A 21,801-nucleotide genomic window follows, 5' to 3' on the forward strand; every position below is an offset into this window, starting at 1 on the left:
ATTGTTATCTTTGATAATAATTATCGATTATACATATGATAGGTGACTGAACAATATTTAATTTCCTTTCAACACATGTTATGACTTGCAATCAGTGTTTATTATAAAATAAGCAAAAACTTGTCTAATTTACTTTAGTATATCCAATTGGTCTTTATGATACGGTTAAAATTTTTTTATCGATATTATAAACATTTTAAATACTTATGTTAAATATTATTCATACTATCAATTGAACTTAACATTAAAGATTCTTATTTACTCTATTGATTACATATATTTTTATCATTTAGAATTTATATAATTTTACTTCATAAACATTTCTTGATTTATTTTAATGTTTATAAAGAATTAATGCATATAAATATACATATTTGTTTTACATATTTATTTTTATGCTATGTTATGTGTCAGTTTGATTCTGTTATAACCTACTTGCTACTCACGCATCTGTTACGATATTATTATATTTATGCTTTTAGTACAGTTTATCGATAGTAATATATTATATTCTCACTATTAATTGCTCTATCGTATAATTTTGTCATTATTAAAGATATAAGATATCATTAAAGATTTAATAAGATATGTTAGGTTTAAAATATTTCATCGTACGTTAGACAGTATCATTAAAATTTATTTATATGTTCAATATTATATACATTCAAAATTTAATATTTTATGCGTAATTCAATTAAACTCATTTGTATAATGTTTTGTATATATTTAAGAATGTTATAAAATGCATTGAGTCGAATTGAGTCAATTGAGACGAATCTCAAATAATTAACGTTCGAATTAATTGTAGAGTATACGGTATGCTCAGAAGTACATAATTTGATCATATAAAATTTCATTAAACAATGATTTAATATATTTCATATAAGCTTAAGAAATTATAGATATATTTAAAATATTAATTTTGTATAATAATTGTAATTGATAAGAATATTAAGTTATAGAAAATTTAATTCAAACTGTCATTACATATTAAAATTATATTTTTTGAAAGTTCAAGTCAAGCACTTTAAAAACTATTCCATTCAATTTGTCTCATACATCATTCAGACTTACTTTTACTTCACGTGCAATAATAACTTAATATACTTCACACTTTCCATTTCTATTTTTTGCGATTCTTCAGACTCTTTGCCCGAGGGTCGGACGACATCTAAGCTTACTCTACTAGCAACTTGTTTGAATAATGATCTCATCTACAACTGCCAACAAAATGTTTTACGGGTGATAATAACAACCTTCTAGTATGGTATTTTCATCTTTTGACCATGCAGATGAGAAGGTAGAGGAAAAGCGATAGAAACGAATAAGACAGTCGGTTTGTTATTCTATCTAAGGCGCCTTTGGGCATAAAACTCGTAAATTGAATGATATGTACAAAATTTAAAACATGTAACTTATCTCCTATAACTTTATATTATTTGATACTTTTTGTACAAGTTCTAATAAAGTAAGCAATGATTATATGATATTTTACTTTGTTTTATTAGCAACTTATAAAATGTTACAGATTGTTATATGGAAAATACGAATACAAATGGGTAAATATTTATTTACAATATTTGTTTGGTATTTATTTTAAATTTGTAGCTATATTTACTGTATGAATGTATTATAAATATATTTACTCCTTGTATCTACTTTTTACTAGCATCCCTTTAAATTAATTTATTTTTGTCCAAATTAATTAATTTCGACTTTCAAAATCTTATGCAACACATAATTATGTATAATTATAAAATTGTATATTAAACGAAAAATAATAATTAACCTGTTTATATGCAATTCAAAAAATATGCAAAGTTATTATAGGTCTTGTAGAGAAATAATGAGAAATCATTCAATATAATATAACAATTTTATGATAAATATTTTCATTAATTAGAAAATAATTATAAATATTTTTTAAAATAATATTATTTAAATAATTATCTAATTATAGTGAAAAACGATCGTTTAACGCATTTTTTTTTTTTGTATTAAAAATCCATTCGTGTTATTATGAAAATATAAATATGTATCACATAAAAACTTTTATCTATCTACCAAGAATACACAACGATTAAAGAAAATATAATACATTAGCGACGTTTCTTACGATATACGTAGTTTATTACGAGTTTATATTTTATAAATTTTGCATATTTTATCAAAGTATAATCGAATAAATTAGTTGTGAAATTTTTGTAAGAATAGAGGAAGATTTAATTGGCTAATTTTAATTTATACTAAAATTAATTGACTTCATAATGGAATTGCCTTCTTAATTGCCTACTTTATATCTTAATATTATATACCTTTATGTTTTTATGTGCTTATGTCTTAATGAAATTCATTAGAACATAATTAATATAGAGAAATTATTTCTTTTAACACAGTATATATTACCTTAAAATTGTACCCATTTCTCCACAAAAGCTTTATATCAATGATATCGATGTAAATTAATTTATTCTACTTATTTAACGTAATTATTCCAGATCATAAATTATAATAAACTTAATGTTATGTATATATATATATATATATATATATATATATATATATAAATTTGGGCGCGTATTTATATAATTTATATATATTACAAATTTTATAATTTTATTAGTTCATAGTTTTTATATTTATAATAATAAACTTTTCTGTTATTTCATAACTCTTCAAATTAAAGTAATAAATGAAATTCTAATAATATATTTCGTTGTTATTTTATATAAAATATTATCTTTAAAAATCTTAATTTCTTTCATTGCTTTGTCTTCATTTCGATAATTGATACTTTGTCATAACGAGATATTAAAGAATTTTCAAATCACGAGTACCATTTCTTAACAATTGGAATTGTAAAATACGGTTTATCATATCTAATTCATTGTACAAGTCTAGTATAAAATAGATAATCGATAAAATAAGTTCCCAACGGGAACAACTCAGCTAGAGCAAAGTTTATTCTGTCACCCGGATGAATTTTCTTTTGTATGTATTAATCCTATTATTATGCAAATCTCTTGAGTATTAATACATTTATATAAATATATATATATATATATATATATGTATAGCAAATTATATAGATTAATATAAATTAACAATTTATACCTAAATACAAAAATCTTAACTTATCAAACATTAACATATATCTTATAATAAAAAAATATTTTATTTAATAATAGTATGAGAAAACCATTTTATATATATATATATATATCTTTTTTATACACTGTTTTAAATTAAATTAAAAATTTAATAATTTTGCTTAAATTAAGTGTAGATTAAAACAAGTATCTGAAAATTTTCCGATCCTTAGTTTTAAATGTTATTTTATAAAAATGAAAATTTTCAAAAATTGAATTGATTTTGAATAAAACTAAGGTATTATTAAAAGATATTTTCAGTTTGAAATATTTCAGTTGTTAAAAATAAGAAAATATTCAGATTTTTGAGAAATATTAATAAGTTAAAAAATTAAAATATATAGATTCAAAAACAATATGATTATTATTTTTTTACACATTCAATGTTTTCACACTATTCGAAATATCAGAAATAAAGAAGTGAAATAAAGAAAAGTATTGTTTATGTGTTAGGCTCGTACGGCGTGGCACCACATGATTTCCATCAAAATACTAGTAATGATTTTAGTTCCGGCTTGTAGAAAAAAATTTTTTATACTTCGTTCTTAATACAACTCTAAGTACTTGATATCGTAAATAAAAAAATCTCTAGAATACGAAATTGTTTGTTTCTGTACATTCAAATGAAAATATCTTTTTCCTATTTTTTTTTTTGCTCCTACTCACGAATAAATTTATTACTTATAGATTTATTCACAGTACTAGTTAATGGATTTATAAGTTGAAAAAGGTATTATTATTATCTTATTTTTCTAAGTAGTTTATTTTTTCACTTATATGGTCATCTTTGACTGATCATATTTACTTTAGTCCACTTTTTAATAATACAGTTATATTTTATTTTAGAAAGGACAATTTTATATTTTTGTATATCAGATAATTTTAATAATTCACTTAAAAAAATTAATTTTTACAAAATATTTATATGAATTTTTTATATAACACGTATGTAATAATTAATCTATTATTATTTAATGGCAAGTTGATGAATTAATTAAGACTTTATATAATGTTAATGAAATTTTCAACATGAAAATAATGAAAAATTTATTTAAATAAAAATTTAAAGCCATTTTTTGCATCTAAACGTTAATTTTTCTAATACATAAAATATGCAAGGTCAATACTAACATATAAACATACATGATATATTTTTGTTAAAAATATAAAATGGAAACATACATAAAATATAAATATTAAAAATGTAAAATTAGAAAGTTTGTAAATATTAAATTTGTTCAACAATATTTATTTTATTCATAAGAATTTACAATCTTTAAAATAAATCATTCCATATTTTATATAAATCTGCGTTTGTTCAACAATGAAGAATTTTTCTAAATCTTCCATCTGGTGTACAATGTATACTGTATAATTTACATTTTGTAGTCTACATTTTGTACCTATCATTGTCTAAAATATTATTTCTTGTTGCTTTTTTAATATTTATTTATATTCCATTAAAAAAAAAATCATGTTACGTTATCATAAATGATATATCCGTGATTATTCTAATTCCTATTTATATGATAATGATATATATATATATATATATATCATTATCGACATTATTTTCAAGAAAAATTATTTGTGTTATATTTATCAAATATTGAATTTATCAAATATCAAGCATTGAAAATTTGTTCACTATAGGAAAGAGTATGAAATGATTATAAAAGTGCCGTAAATAAATAATAATCCATATCCATATTAAACATTATTCTAGTAACCCATTGAAATCGAAACAATAAATTTATAGGTTAAATATAATCAAATTTATAAATTGTAATATAAATTAAGATATTTTTATTAGTACATTACATACATAAACTTTAAAAGAATATGAAAAAAGTTATAAAAATATTAAAATGAATACTTTAAATAAAAATGTAATGAAAAGCAATAATTAAATAATAGAATAATCCATAAAAACAACAATATATTAAAATAAAATTATCATATTATCTAACTAAAAATAATAAATCTAATGCAATTTAAATTACAAATATATCGTGGAGTTAAAATGTTATTAATATACCATTTAATAATCTATCCATATTATGAGCAAATTAAAAGTTGATAATATGTCATTATGACAATACATTAATAATTGAAAATTTGTGTAATGAAATTTTGGTTTTGATTTATTATATACTTTTTATTGAAATATACATTTATTGAATGTTAATTAACATTTAAGAGTTTCATTCTCTATTAAAAATATTAAGAATATATATATGATATATATAATTATTTTAAAATTTTGTTCATAAAATACTTATTTTATTATGATTATTTTTCAATATCAATATAATCTTTTGTAATTGTAATATAATACTGTTTAAATTATAATTTTATATTATTTTATAAAATTAATGTTATTGATCTTATATAATATATTTTCCATACATGTAATGCTTTATTTATATTTATTATGATTATATTTAGTTTGTATATAATACATAATGATTATGATATGCATATATAAATGATTAATTACGTTTATTAAGTAATAAAATTAAGACGATTTTATAATAGTCTTTTTTCATTAAATATTATCGTTAAATTATATACTATAATTTAAACAATATTTTTAAAAATGAAATTTTAAAAACAATTAATCGATTATTCATATTATTTAAAGTTATAAGTGAAACAAAATTATAGTTAAATTATTATTCATTACATCTGGAATTAATATTTGTTAATATTAAATATTTTATAAGTTAAATATGTAGAGAAGGAAATAAGTAGAGAATTATTATTGGTAGTTAGTTGAAAAGTTATTAGTTGAAGAGTTCGAGGCGAACGATGTAGTTGAAAATTTGCATAGAATAAATAATCTTCCTCTATTATTTGTAGTAGAAATCAATATATATATATATATATATATCTGACTCTTCCTATTATATTTTTGATTTTATATATATATATATATATATATATATATATAGAGAGAGAGAGAGAGAGAGAGAGAGAGACAGACAGACAGACAGATAAAGAGTGATGGATGAGATACAGCGTAGATATAAAGAATTCGTACACACTAACACTTTCAAAATATCTGCATAGTCAGTCATATTATAGCATTGGTACATCACCCTTGAAACTGAAAATAAAAATTAGAAAAAAGCAAAGAAAAGAAGATGGTTGTAGTTTATGCTACTTGATCCCAATAACCCAGATAGATGAAAATTAGCTTTACACATTAATTATCCATAAAGTGAAAATATAAGTAACATTAGTATCCTTTAGATCATTTTAAATTTCCAAAACGAATAAAAAATCTATTGATTTTTTTGGTAAAATTATATATTATTTCTAAATCCTTGTATCCTTATAATATGATCACTAAACTTAACATTACGATCCTACATTCCAAATTTTCAATTATATTTATAATACACTAATTATAATGTATAAATAATATATTTATACTTTTGTATAAATTATATATATTTGTAATAATAATAATAATAATAATTATATTTAAATATAATTATTTTTATATTTGTACATTTAATTATATAAATCATTTCATTAAAGTAATTATTTATATTCATTATATTTTAATTTCAATATTTGCATTATGTAAACATTCTATTTTTTTAAAACATTTATTAAATACAATAATATATATATATATATATATATATATATATATATATATATATATATAATGAAATATATATAAAAAAAATTCACTATTTATAAATAAAAACTCTTATAATTACAAACGCGATAGTCTTCGATGTCTTTATATAGGAAATAATAAAAGCTCTTACTCATCTAACGTGCCGTAGAATAATATGAGAACGTAATAAAATATGCAATCATGCAATTAATAAGTTGAGCTAAAGAACAGTTAAAACTCGTAGCTAATAAAGAGAAAAAAATAATTTTAAGATTCTAATAATATTTAATCCACTTATTTATTTGACTTTTACTAATACAATGAACTATTAATAAATAAACTTTTTTTTTATATAATATAAGTATTTAAAAAATATTCTTATTATATAACTCAAATATTGTTAATTTAATAATCAATGATAAAATGAATTTTTTAAAAATTAAAAAATATATAAAGTTACATATTTGTATCTTTTTAAAATAAAAATATAATTAAAAAAATACGCTTATTTATTAATGTTATATATTAATTAGATGAAATATTTAATATAAAGAAATAAATTTATAATTAATATTTAATAGGAACTATTAAACTCAAAAAAAAAAAAAAAAAAATATTATTTAAAAATCGTAACTTTACTTTTCAATTTAAATATGTATATATTTATGATTTCATCAAACTAATAATATGTAGGTATTTTGTACTTAATTATATTCTCTGCCTCAGTACTGATAAATCACTTTTTAATATTATAAATTCTCAAACATTAGAAAATTTAATAATATCTCACTAAATGTTGTATATACTGTATTAATACTTAGATACTGTCTTTGCTCTTTATTTTTTAATTAAAAAGAACATTAATTAATCTTTCAATTTTTTTTTATATTAAGAGTGCTTTGATTTTATTTATTCTATTAATTTCATATACCATAAAATTTAATGTAATTTCTTTTTACAGAAATTCATGAAGTAATACTTTAAAATACTTTGTTTTTCGAACTCTTTATAATTTAAATCATCACTATAACTAAACATGTATAGCATGTATATAATTTTAATTTACTAGTACATCGAGTAATATGTTTTTATATCTTTAGTAATACATTATTGTTATAACGAAAAATTGCTTATAATTCATATGAAAAAAATGTTAAAATTATAAAAAAATTATTATAACAGTGTATAGAGTAAGAAGATAGATTACCATTATCTTATTCTAGTATTTAATATTCAACTGTACAATTATTTATCTAACATAAGAATATTACAAAAGTATTTTTATTATAGATTTTCCTATTAAATTCATAAAAACCTCTGCAAGTTCGTTATCGATAAATTTTTATACATGCAATGCATTTCGTCATTTGATGGTAAAAAATCATTTACAAGTATCTGATAATTATCAATGGGACAATATTCTTTACATTTTTTTAATTTTATTAATTTTAACTCTTCTGTCTGACCTGTCCACATGTATATCTATAACAAAAAACAACATATATTATTTTAAATGTAAAATATAGATGTATTAAAATATAAGAATTTTTTATCATTTTCAATTTATAGTATGTACTAAGCCATGAATATGGCGTTTAATATTATTATTTAATTAATTTTGTTACTTATTAATTCATTGACAACAATAATGAATCTCTAATAAATTCTTTAATAGTATTGAAGAATATTAATTCATAATATCGATAATTCATATTTATGGACGTAAAAATTAAATTATTAAAGGAATCGTTTATTTTTAATAAATTATAAACTTAATAAGTGTTTATAAGAAACTTATTAATTGAAATTAAGGACGCTCATTATATACACAGTTTTAAACTCTTTAACGAATTATCATGTGATAAGAGAATATATTTTGTATTGTAAATTTTCTTTTCTTAGACTCATATAAATCTGATGTCGCATTTGTTTCTTAAATACCTTTACAAAAACCTTATCATGATTATTTCGATATTTCTCCACAATGAAAGACGAGCTATAACCAGGTATTTCTTCTAAAGTAATACTATGTCCTTTAGCGAATGCATATATGTTGAATTCATGACCGCTGAAAAGATGAATCTTATAAGAATTGGATATTGTCCCATTGAGATCCATGTTTTCGAGAATTCGTCGTGTCAAGCCATTGTTCATTCTAATCATATTTGGAGTGTAACAATTTATTTCTAAATAGAGCTTTGCAGCATCATTAAGTTTTCTAGCAATCACAGGGGTGTACCATTCTGGTTGTGAGATATTTAAAGTTCTCTAAAAAATTAGTTATTATTTTTCAGAATAATTAAATTTAATTTATTGAACTAAATAGTTGCAATTTAATAGTAATTCAAAATACAGTTGGTTTTGTTTCTATAAATAATTATATTTTCTATTGAAAAGCATAATATGTCTTAGTATTAAAATCAAAAAATTACTATTTAACGTAATGTAAATTTAATTTTATAACAAATAAAATTCAAGAGATAACAAAGTAAAATTGATATTATGTACCCATAATAATATTTAATTTAAAAGATTCTTGTATACTTCGAATTTATTGCCTATAAAATCTACGTCATGAAATTTCTTGAATCTGGTTTTTATTATGTAGTATTAAATATATGTGTATATATATACTGTGTGTGTGTGTGTGTGTGTGTGTGTGTGTTCGTGATATTATATTATATTATATATATAAAATATGTTACAAAATCAATTCATGTTCATATTGATTGAAAAATTACTAATAAATAATTCCTACTAAATACGTCTTTGGTTTTCATCAACTATTTAGATAATTTCAATATTAATATATAATATATAAACATTTGCCTGTATATTTAATAAATTATTTATATAAAAAATCATTTCCATATCAAAATTAACATTCGAATTTTTTTCATTTAATAAGTCGATAATATCCTTATATTTCGCTATTAAATTTTTTATTTCTGCTCTATTCATGAGATTTTTACGAAGTTCTTGAAATCTAAAATATTATCTGAATTATAAAAATACCTTAATATAAATATTTTGTGTTATTTGAAACACTATGAGGGCTAATTAATTAATGAAACAGACGAATTTTATAAAGTTCATTGTATGTTACTTGCTTGGAGCATTCTAGCGAATTGAACAATATATCAAGTTCGATAGGAACAAAATGAATAGGAATTGGCATCCATTTTAAATTTTTATTCCACACGTGCTTTCCCATAGGTGGGAAAAGTGCTGCAAGCACGAGTTGCAACGATACTTTCGTTCGATCAATTTCTGAGCTACAAGCATAAACATCTTCAGGCTTATATGCGTCACCTAGAAAATCCGAATACTTATGTCTCAACATATCACCAAGCCTATATGCTTGCTGTTTCCCAACCTACAATATAATTCAATTAGATTATTTTAATCATATCCAATGACCATCACATTTGTATCAATTTATGATATTTTTTTTCATTTATTTCATTTTTCATAAGATACATGATATATTATATTTTATAAACACTAAGCACTGAATTGTTGACATTAAGAAAATACCTCACACTTAAAGAGTATTTTTACTTTTAGTATTCTAAATTTATTAATGACTGTTAAAAAATATAAAAATTTCTTTTTAACTTATTTAATATAAGGTATCTACTTCATCAGTCTGTTTAAGAAGAATATCTAGGAACTTTTAACTGTATGCTTAGCACTGTACACTCTATGAATTCTAATAAAAAGTAAAATTATAAGGCTATTAATATAAATATTAACATATTTTGAGATTTAAAAAAAATATATTTATGTATAATGTATATTAATATATACAAAGAATGTATATTTCTATTTTTTGTATACAATATCAAAATTATATATATTTACAATATTGGGTACAAACATCAACAAATTTATTATTAGTATATATGTAATTTTTAATCGGAATGGTGTTATTTAATTTTTATGTAATATCAAATATACAATATCCGATAGATTGGAATTAATTATATAATTTAAATATATAATAATATAATGGATTATGTCCTGATTTTGTTAAATTTATATAAATTCATTTTTTTTTTAAATTATTTATTTAATCGATATTAATTCAGATTTTATTAAAATAATATTAAACCTCCAAACTAAATTTTATATATCTGTTTATACAAAATTTATATACTTTATCAAAGAGTAATATTTGTAAATGAAAACGAATCACATTAAAATACCAACTGTTTTGTTATCAAGTATATTGTATATATATATATATATATATATATATATATATATACGTACATATATATTACTTTCTTCTTTTGAAAAGTATTACGCATAAATTACACATTCACTTTTAAATATTATATTCTAACTATCTTAAAACTTACATTTGTTAACTGTCCATATCCCCAAAACTCATACAATGATCGTTTTGCGTTAATTAATAAATCTACTTCATTTTTCTGAGCAGTCCGTTGTCCATGTCTAAATAACTAACAGATTTTATTTATAATTTAATCTATAAATTTATATTATCAAATGATTTTTCGGAGATAAATATTTTAAATTAAAAAATTTTAAATTAATAAAAAATTATAATAATGTTAATATATTTATAAGTGGAACTCAATCATTATAATACACATTTAAAAGTTTCTATTTTATATAACAAAAAAAAAAAAAAAAAAAAATGTAGAATTTATTTAACAATGAAATATTATAATGAAATCCAATAATCCGAATTTCTTAACGAATTCTTAATTGTTTTTGAGTATAATAATAATAATTAAGTATTTCAATAATTAACAATAAATAGTTAATAGTGAAACCATTTATATTATGGATAACATAAATTAATATAATATTTATTTAATAATAAAACATTGTAATGAAATACAATAATCCATATTTCTAAATGGATTATTAATAAGTATATTAATTTTTTTGAAAATTATAATTTTAAAATGTTAATTAAAACATATAATTATTATACAGTTTACTGAAAAAGTTACTATCAATTTAAGCTTTTTATATTTCATTACTTAAAACCATTTGTGTAACTTACAGTTCGTACGTTAAATGTTTTAACAAATTCAAACTATAATTTATTGAATATTAATAAAAATAACATTTTAAATATATTTGGTTAAAACATGATCGGAAGTGAATAAAAGTAAATATCATAGTTTTTACGTACAACTTGAACTAATTCCAATTTTAAATCATTGACAAATAAACATTGCCCACAATGGATAAATAACACGCAAATACAAATTATATGTTGGATAAATAGCATTGTGACTCATAAAGAGCGTTATACACAATAACACATTACCGTGTGATATTTCCAACAAGTTTATACGTCTCTTTGATACGAATTCTTCTAATAATAAACTACCGATTCTACTGGTAATGTACTACTGAAATGTATGAACACACATCTTGTATAGAACTGTGATATAAATATTGGTTTGAATTAATAATAGGCATTTTATATTCAAAACTATATATTTTCCATATTTATATATGTTAATAAGTAGTAATGTAATATTTCTGTTACATAAGATGAACATATATCATTTTTATATTCACTAAAATGTTTCATTAAATAAAATCAGAATATCAAATTTGGATTTTAAATATTAACATCTAAATAAATTTCTTCATCAGGATGGATTATAAAATGAAAAGTGGCTTATTTTAAAATTCCGTTAAAACAATCTAATCAACGCTACGAAACGAATAATAGTTTATTTATTTTAATTTATACAGATTTACATATTGACTAAAATATCATGTAATTAATAACATTTTAGAAATGCTTTTATCAAGATATACTTAGTTAAATTGTATGTACATAAAATAATGATTTAAAATACTGCATCTATAAATTATGTTTAATTATATATGTTGTACAACTATTTACGAAACAATATTTTCAAAACAATTTATTTATATATGATTATAAAATTTAATATTTTTAAATAAATCTTTTCTTTTTGTTTTGTTTTTGGCCTTAATTATATACAGTTGAAATGAAGTTAGTAATCGCGTGTTATATTCAGAATCTATTTCTTGTAGTCTAATGTTTTGCTATTTCCATTTAATGTAAATAAAATATTTATAATTTTACTCTAATTTAAATATTCGAAGGCTTTTAAACAATATATACATCATTCTAAATAAAAATACTTCGACATATAAACTACTATATATAAAGTTAAATCAAATGGAAATCAAGAAAGTCGAATCAGGTAATGTTTACAAAATTAAACTTAATTTTCATATTAAATATACTAGAATGATTAATATTCAGCACTTTTAAGTATGATAAGATTTATAAAAGAAAGAAGATATTAGATCACTAAGTGATAAGGGCTTATTTAAAAAATTCTATATTAATTAGATATATACATTTAATATAAGATGATGAATATTTTATTTTAATATGTATATATTCTTTTTCAATATTTAAAAATAGAAAAATATAACGAGATTTATTTCAAATACATTTCTTTATTTATTTCTTATATTTACATTACATATTTAATCTATTGTTTGCCAATAATATTGGATGTGCTCTGAATTAATGTTAAAAACTAATCATTCCAAATTGACAAAACTATTCATATTACCCTAAAATAAAATAAACAACATTTAATATTATTTACAGGCATATTAAAACTTAATCATTTTATATTGTGCGTATATTCTTTCAATTTTATAGTAAAGTATATAATTTAAAAATATTGTCAGTACAATCAACTTGAAGTTTTTACCGGACAGTCGTGTTTGTCTCTCTCTCTCTCTCTCTCTCTCTCTCTTGCTCTCGCTCTCTTTCTTTCTCTCCTTACTCATTTTCTATATATCGTCTTTCAACTTATTTTTTTTTTATCTATCCTACTATTGAAACGTGTCTAGAATATTCGTTTACTTTGCAAAAGATAAAAATAAAAAAGAAATATCGGTAAATCTAAGATACTAATATTGTAGTAAAAAGGTGTTAAAAGATCTTACAATGAACTTTATTGACATCACAAAGTATAACGTATATCAAATAAAAATAAAAAAACAAATTCAAAGAAAAGTCACGAAAAATATTAATAAATACATAAAAATAATAATAAAATAATTTATTTCTTTGTATAATAATTTGTTAACTAGTAAAACTTATAAACATTTTTTATTATTGAGTATTCCTTTTCCCATTTTAATAATATTAAAAATTTATACTATACCGTTACACTCAGATTTATAAATAAATTAAATAATCTGCTTCCGCAATCTGCTGCCAATAATCTACGTGATTTCAACTAAAATACGAATTTATATTATATTTATATTTCTAACATACATTAATATTTCTAAAAATAATTTTTCCAATTACTATAATGATATTATAGTTGATTTTTATATATTTCGCGTATAGGCTTATAGATCAATATATCATTTTATTAATTAAGTGTCTAAAGACCAACGATGCTCTATAATTTGCTAGATTCTTGTATATTATTACAAATATACCACATTAAACTGAAATATTATTACTTGAGGTTATAATTTTTAACTATATTATAATCGTGTGATTACTATTTTCTTATTAAATTCAACATAAAAATGTACCTAAAATTATAAAAATAGAAATCTTTAAACATTTTTTTACATTTTTCAGTATATCATTGAAATTCAAGGGAAGTAATAATTTATGAAATTTTATTTCATATATATTTGTAATGTAATTATTATTATCATTTTATGCGTTATTTGTATTTTATCTTTATGATTTTAAATTATATATATATATATATATATATATATATATATACCAATATAAAAAATTTCATAATATAATTTCTATTTATAGATTTATTTGTAGTTTTTGTCTTGTATTGAATATATTCAATGCATATAGTAATACTTAGAATTTTTTTAAACCGATTTAAAAATGTTAAAAAGCTGAATAACCTAATAATCGTGATTAACAGAATAAAGATTAATTTTGAAAACCTTGCACTTTTCGTTCTTTAGTAAAATAATATAATTATTATATATAAAAACTCCTTTTTATCTATTTGATTAGCATAGTAAGTAAATCAATTAAAAAATATTAAAATTACGTGTTTATTTTAATTCAGTTAATACACTTCATTCAATATATTGTCGAATTCTAATAATATTATTATAACAAGGGTTCACTTGACTTTATCGAATCCTATCATTATCATAGCATTATCATCAGCAAACTTTATTACAATTTTATGAATAAGTTAAAATTTATCGATCAAGTTTCAAAGTATTTTAGTAAAATAAATTAATTTATGAACATTTGTTTTCAAATGATGTTTAGAGCTTTAATTTTTTTTATATTAAGCCATATGTATATGCATTTATAAGCTTGAGTATAAATGTAGAAAAACACAAAGAAATAAAAAAAATAGGCTACTTCAGCGCACGCGTAAGGAGTTTCAATTGACGTCATTCTCACAAGGGAAAAAGTCAAATCGTCATCTCTTTCTATTTCTCTTTCTCTTTCACCTCCCCCCTCTCTCTCTCTCTCTCTCTCATCCTCCCTATTTATATCCTTCTCTATGTTTCTCTGAAACCGAATTACATGGCACTGCCAAGGGTATCATAATGGTAGAATTGGAAAAGGAAAACAGGATACAGCATACACCTGATAATACACCATACACACACATACACACACACACACATAAGCAATAGTGTCCTATCAAGTGGCTCGTTCAGGGCCCATCCGAGCTTTTCTTCCACAGATGTTCCTGACTCGTCGCTCAAACTTTTCTCTTCAAGCTTACGCATTCCATTCTTTACTTGAATGTTACCTCAGCTATCTCCAATTTTCGGAAATTTTTTGCTTCTGGAAGCATTTGTACGTGAATTTCCCGGGGGAAAGTATCAAAGACGAAAATCAATCCTGGCGCGTATCATTGATCGATCTCCTGACCCTTCTATCTTTCATTCATCGTAATTTTTTGCCTTTGTATTTTTTTACTTTTATTTTCCTTTCTTTTCTCTTATGTGTTTATGATATCTCATATATGCAATCAACTAATTATAATCTTATTTACTAGTATCACAATAATGAATATTTTATAAGTTAATATAATGATAATAAATTTGAAAACTAGAAAACGTATCCAGAATGTAAAGCATTTAAATAAATGTAATGTCAGTAAAAATAGATTAAATAGACAAAATAGAAATAGACAAAATTATCAATAAAACATCATCTAAAAATATATTCCGGAAATTCATATAAACCTACGCATATAAACAAAAATAACTTGATAGGGCTTACAATTAATAAGGATTCGAACATTATTTCTTTTACTATCATGGACATTCATTCTATTTATCTGAAAAAATTGAAAGTTTCATTATTTTATGCATTTATAAACTTTATGTTTACTAAAAACAATTTAAAATTTCTAATAACAGATATGTGTATAAATAAATATGAATAAATATGACGATTGTTGGAATAAATTTTAGTTTAAAAGTATATTGTTTAAAATAATTTTTAATATAAACTCTTAAAAGAAGTTTTATCTATATAAAATTAGAAAATAGAAAATATACTTTCCGATTCCCTAAGATTATCTTTTAAAATTAATTTAAAATTGTAATTTATCTCTTATTAATTTTAGTAAGTATCATTATATACTCATATATAGTATAGTTTAAAATGTATTTTTCGATAAAATTATAATTATTTTTAGGGAGTGCAAATTTTAGTAAATTCCAACCTAAATATGATAAGTAAAATAAAAATAGAAAAACTAAATAATTTTTTAAATGTTAGTTTTTTTCTTCTAAAATTGCAGTCAATTTCAAATTTGAGTATAGCCACCATATAATAACTAAGCATAAAAATGAACGTATATTACATGAGTGAATTCTTTGATATAACATTTGATTCTTATAAAATTTATAAAGTACATGTTATGTCTTTCACCCGAAGTAGAAAGTAAGGTGAAATCTTCATGTCGCTTAAAAGATTTTAAAGTTTTTCTAAAGTTTCATCATCATTGAATTATATATTGAATTTATATCAATTTTATAATTACATTCGTTGTAGTTATATTATTACATATATAATAAATATATTTATAATGAACGTATATATCAAAATGATTTAAATGCAAAATATGTATACTTATTTATTTATTATAATTACATTTGTAAAATTATTGACTACAATATTTTAATAAAATAATTTTACAAATTTTATAGGCGATTACCAATAAATTTACGAGCTACGAAATAATGTTATTCACTCATACAATATATAATTATAATAATAATAATAATAATAATAATTACAATTATCTTCATTTTAATGTAGAAATTGAAAGCCTAATAATTATATTGATAATGCAAATAAAATTTTATTACATATGTAAGTTTTATCGCTTTTATAATTTATTTCAATCCTGTGCTATGGAAGGAAATACCATATACAAAAAGCAATATTGACACTGTTTTTACTCATATTGCTTACTTAAAATCATTTAGTAAAGAATAAGATTGAGTAACTTTGGCAATATATTAATTATTTTTCAAATACGATTTTGTATCAAATAGTTTAAAAACCTCTAGCTAAATATATTAAAGTCATTATATACAAATAATAAGAAATAAATAAAATAAGTAGATTTGGTAAAATGCTAAAATATATTAAAATGAATAAAAACTTCATTGTAATAGTGATTTTAGCATTTATATATATTTGCAAATTATGTACAAATTATGTATTTTATAACTCCACATTTTCATACAAAAACGATATATAGTTATTTTAGCGTAAGTTGTTTGTTTTTTTTTTTTTATATCTAGAGTTTTATTACAGAGGTTTTTTAGTTGTTTTACTGTAACCATTTCTAGTTGCCATATAGTTGGGTAGATTGAATTGGAATTTTAAACGAGTACTATACGCCTACTTCTGAAAAACTCATTATCTAATATCTTTAGAATGACAACATTTTTAAATATTTAATTAAACTTCTTTAATATACTTCTTTGTTATTGATGTTCACTTATTATGCAAATAAGTGACAAAATTCTTTAAAGATAGATTATATTTGGTTTAACTTTATTTAATGTAATATTGAATTAAATTCCATACCATTGAACCTGCCAGTGATGAATTTAAATAGCAAATACTTGACTGTCATCTCTTAATCAAGCAATTTATTTCTAATCACAATTGCATTGGAGCTTCCCCAGGGAGTACTCGACAATGTACACATTGGGTTGTGTCGGGAATGGTTTTCTTATTCGAATATACGCTACAGGACGAACGCGTCACGACCCGCAAGGGAGGAGATGTACCCTCGGCCCACGCATCGAAGTAGTGTGGAGGGGTGAAAATCGATTGGTTACTCTTAAAGTTCTGTAGTAAAAGACGCCTGTTGATGTCCGCTTAGCAAGATAGTGGGAAAAAGTGAGCTTCATTCATGAAATTGCTGAGCCGATGTCTGCTTTTGCGCCTTGCGCGATATTACATTACGTGGGTGACGCAGACACTCGTCTGTAGTTCGTGTCTTGTGCGCGTATGTAAGGTAGTAATCGATAAAAGCACGAAGGAGGAAGCCTTGTGAATCGAAAGCTTCGCAGAGTGGGCGGAGAATCATCAAAGGCGCTTTTTTTATCTATAAAAATGGCTCGATTGTATTGTCCAGTTAAAAGTGAATAATTTTATTTCCATAATTCTTATGATTATTTTAAAATATCGAATTTTTAATTGCAGAAATTATTTTGATTGAAATTCTATTCTATTATTATTCTTATATATTATAATAATAAATAAAAAGAGTATTAATAGACTTCATTGTATGCCATGTATAATTTGATAATTCTATTTACTCAATTTCATTTTAAAATTTATAATATTCATATTATATTCTCGTATCATATTTTAACATTATTAAAAACTATTGTTATTATCACCGCATTTGCTAAAAAAGGTTCTATAAAAACTTTAATCTGTATTAATGAACTTTTAACTACTTATAGCATTTAATAAAATTTAACTCTCCTACAACGGCATTAATTGTTGTATAATAAGATATTGTTAAGACGTAAATTTAGTAAAACATGAACTTCTATTAAATTCAGTGTCTTTTATTTAATAAGAAATATTTTGAAAATAGCACTTTTTAAATAAAAATTTTAATTTATTTATATTGTTGTAATCGAAATGATATACTCACTTTTTCATTGCAACACATCGTTATTCGAAAATTGCATCGATACAAAATTTTTTATTTTCATAAACATTTCAGTTTAAACATAAACAAACTTCAAAAACAATTTCAATCTATCATTAATGCAACCTTCGTAAGAGATGCAACAAGTAATACTTATGTATATAAATTATTTTATGTAATCATCAATTTGCATATGAAAAATATATTTCACTAAACTTTTCTCCTTAACTTTTTCATAATTTTTTCTAAAATCTAATCTCAAAATTTAAAATTCTCTTAATTTATTGTTATTGGATATATTAATTAACGTTCAATTAATTATGAGGCAACATTTATTAAAAATCAGGACTTATTATATTTTCCAAAAATTAACAATAATAATACAAATTATAAATTAAAGAAAGACTTGATAAAGGCCAATATTGAAGATGTATGTATATATAATATTATCCGTATCATTTTTGAATATTGAATTAAATTTTTATATATATTAATTAATGCGATACATGGAAGGTTGATAAAATAAGTTAATTAATCTAATAAAAATAATTAGTTTATAAGAATAATAAGCACAATTTTTTAAAGCTCAAAACACATATTATTTACAATTCTTCAATAAATTTAATGACATTCAAACATACTATTAATAAAAATGAAGAAATTAATAGCTAAAAATCTTTAATTATTTTACTTTTCAAATTGCGAAATAATTTATACAGAAATTTTATATAATAAGAATCATATTTTCACTGAAATGTATAAAAATATGTATTATATTCAAATAAGAAATTTACAATTATCATATACAATCATATTAAATATCAATAAACACATATTATTTAATAAATTTGAAAATATTTAGGCTTAAATAAGATATGGGATACTTGTATTAATTAATTTAGTTGCACATCTTCCCTACATTTATTAAGTCTCTGAATTTCCATGACGTAATATGATTTTCCAATTCTGTACTCGAATCACTTATGGAAGAAAGTTATTCTATAAAAATTATTTTTCATGCAAAATATTAAATGCAACTATCGATGGCTTAATAAAATTTTTACAATAATAACAAAACATGGTTGACGTCAAAGACGTGATTTTAGAAAAAAATATGACCACAAAATACGTTAAAGTTAATTATGAAATTTTATAAAATAAAACTCTAAGAAATTTCAAATTTCAAATACTAAAAAGCTTTCATCCATTCTATTTTAAGGCAAATGAGCTTCAAGAACAAAATGATATTTGTTTAGTATTAAAATTTGAAACAGCATAAAATAAAATGTCTAAATTGTCTGCAGCAGATCTGACGTTGAAATTTTTTTATGAAAACTAGTTCGGAGAAATCTAATAAGTATTTTATTATTTTATTTATTATGATTATTGAAAAGTTAGAAATGATGATTTGCTGAAAACTAAGATTCAATTTACTTTTCGAATTCTAGAAATTCTATTCTACGTTATAAAAAAAGAGTATTAATTCCCATAAAGAACAAAGAGAGCAGTAAAATTAAATAAAATAACAAGCAAACGTCACGTTAAAATATTTTAGAAAACTTCAATGATCTAGGATTAATATTAATTTTGTTTGTAATTTTGTTTAACAATAAATACATTTCTCTTGTTACAAAAATATGTCGAAAATAATGTAAAGTACATACGTACATAATTTTAATTTTGCGTTTAATTTTAAAAATACGCGTGACCAAAAAACGCATATATAATTTGTGTAAAATATTCATGATTGATCGCCGTACAAAAACTGGAAGCTCTACAATCACAAAAAATTCCGAAACCTTAATAGTAATCAAATAAGTACAGTAATTGTTCTACAATTATTATTGTTTGATTATAAGTAATGATTATAAAGTATATAACATGATTTATGAATTCAGTTTATAAAAAATTTAATTATACTTAATTTTTAAAACATTTTAAAAAATAATATATTTAATCATTAGATTCTGTTTTTACTAAATAATCAAATATAAATGCAATAGAGTTTTTAATTTCTGCATAAATATTACAGTGATATAGGCATGACAGATAATATTTACAGATATTATCGAAAAATATTTTGAAAATTGTATTAATTGTAAATAACTAAATCGTTGACGATTTTATAAATGCAACACATACTTTAACGTCATTGAAGTCAAATTGGTACAATTTTAAAAAGAAATTTGAAAATATACGAGAAACAGTATAAAAAGAAAGTCGATAAATAATTAAATCATTAATTTAGTGAATATCAAGTAAAAACGTATAATATGTATAAGTGACTGCAATAAAAATAATGTAAATCTTTACAACTAATAATATAAAAAATAATAAAATAATTTACAATAAATTTCATGCACGTTTCTTTCGATATTGACAATTTAACTACAACATTTTCCAGGAGAAGCATGGAAAATTAATGCATTTAAAATGAATAGATGGAAAAATTTATAAATATTTATAAAGTATGTTTATAAGATTTGGAAAAATATTACAAAATATAATCTGTTTTACATATATTTTATATAATTACTTGATAAATTATTTCTATTTTGTAATTATACACATAGTTATTTATTACCTTGAACATTCTAATTTTATTGTTTCTTATATCGAATATTATTTAATTTATCAGGGTATTGAATAAATTAATATTTTTATAAGAATATATATATATATATATATATATATTGTGGGTATTTTATTTATTACTTTATACAGTCGAATAAAATATATAGTTAAATAAAATCATAAAAGTATAGTCGTAATTTTAACTATTTAACTACTACTTTTTTTTTTTACTACTATT

General features: G+C 21.1%; 1 protein-coding gene across 1 annotated transcript; it reads right to left on the bottom strand.

The window, feature by feature from the left end:
* Window positions 1-8,088: 8,088 nt before the first annotated feature.
* LOC105362038 (venom acid phosphatase Acph-1-like) lies at window positions 8,089-12,123 on the bottom strand. The gene is made up of 6 exons (XM_011499363.1): window positions 11,957-12,123; window positions 11,148-11,252; window positions 9,894-10,159; window positions 9,613-9,769; window positions 8,725-9,051; window positions 8,089-8,265 (listed from the first exon to the last, which is right to left on the bottom strand). The coding sequence occupies exons 1-6, from the start codon at window positions 12,053-12,055 to the stop codon at window positions 8,089-8,091; spliced, it is 1,131 nt and encodes a 376-aa protein (XP_011497665.1). The 5' UTR covers window positions 12,056-12,123.
* Between the last annotated feature and the right edge of the window lie 9,678 nt (window positions 12,124-21,801).

Source organism: Ceratosolen solmsi, unplaced genomic scaffold, assembly GCF_000503995.2.
Source record: "Ceratosolen solmsi marchali unplaced genomic scaffold, CerSol_1.0 scaffold2, whole genome shotgun sequence".
Classification (NCBI taxonomy): domain Eukaryota; kingdom Metazoa; phylum Arthropoda; class Insecta; order Hymenoptera; family Agaonidae; genus Ceratosolen; species Ceratosolen solmsi.

Bases quoted from the DNA above. Each gene is read 5' to 3' on its own strand.
- LOC105362038 (XM_011499363.1), bottom strand. From the start codon at position 12,055: ATGCTATTTATCCAACATATAATTTGTATTTGCGTGTTATTTATCCAT. The intron at 11,253-11,956 runs GTACGTAAAAAC...AAAATCTGTTAG, and splicing joins AATTGGAATTAGTTCAAGTT to TTATTTAGACATGGACAACG. The intron at 8,266-8,724 runs GTATTTAAGAAA...TTTTTGTTATAG, and splicing joins ATGATAAGGTTTTTGTAAAG to ATATACATGTGGACAGGTCA.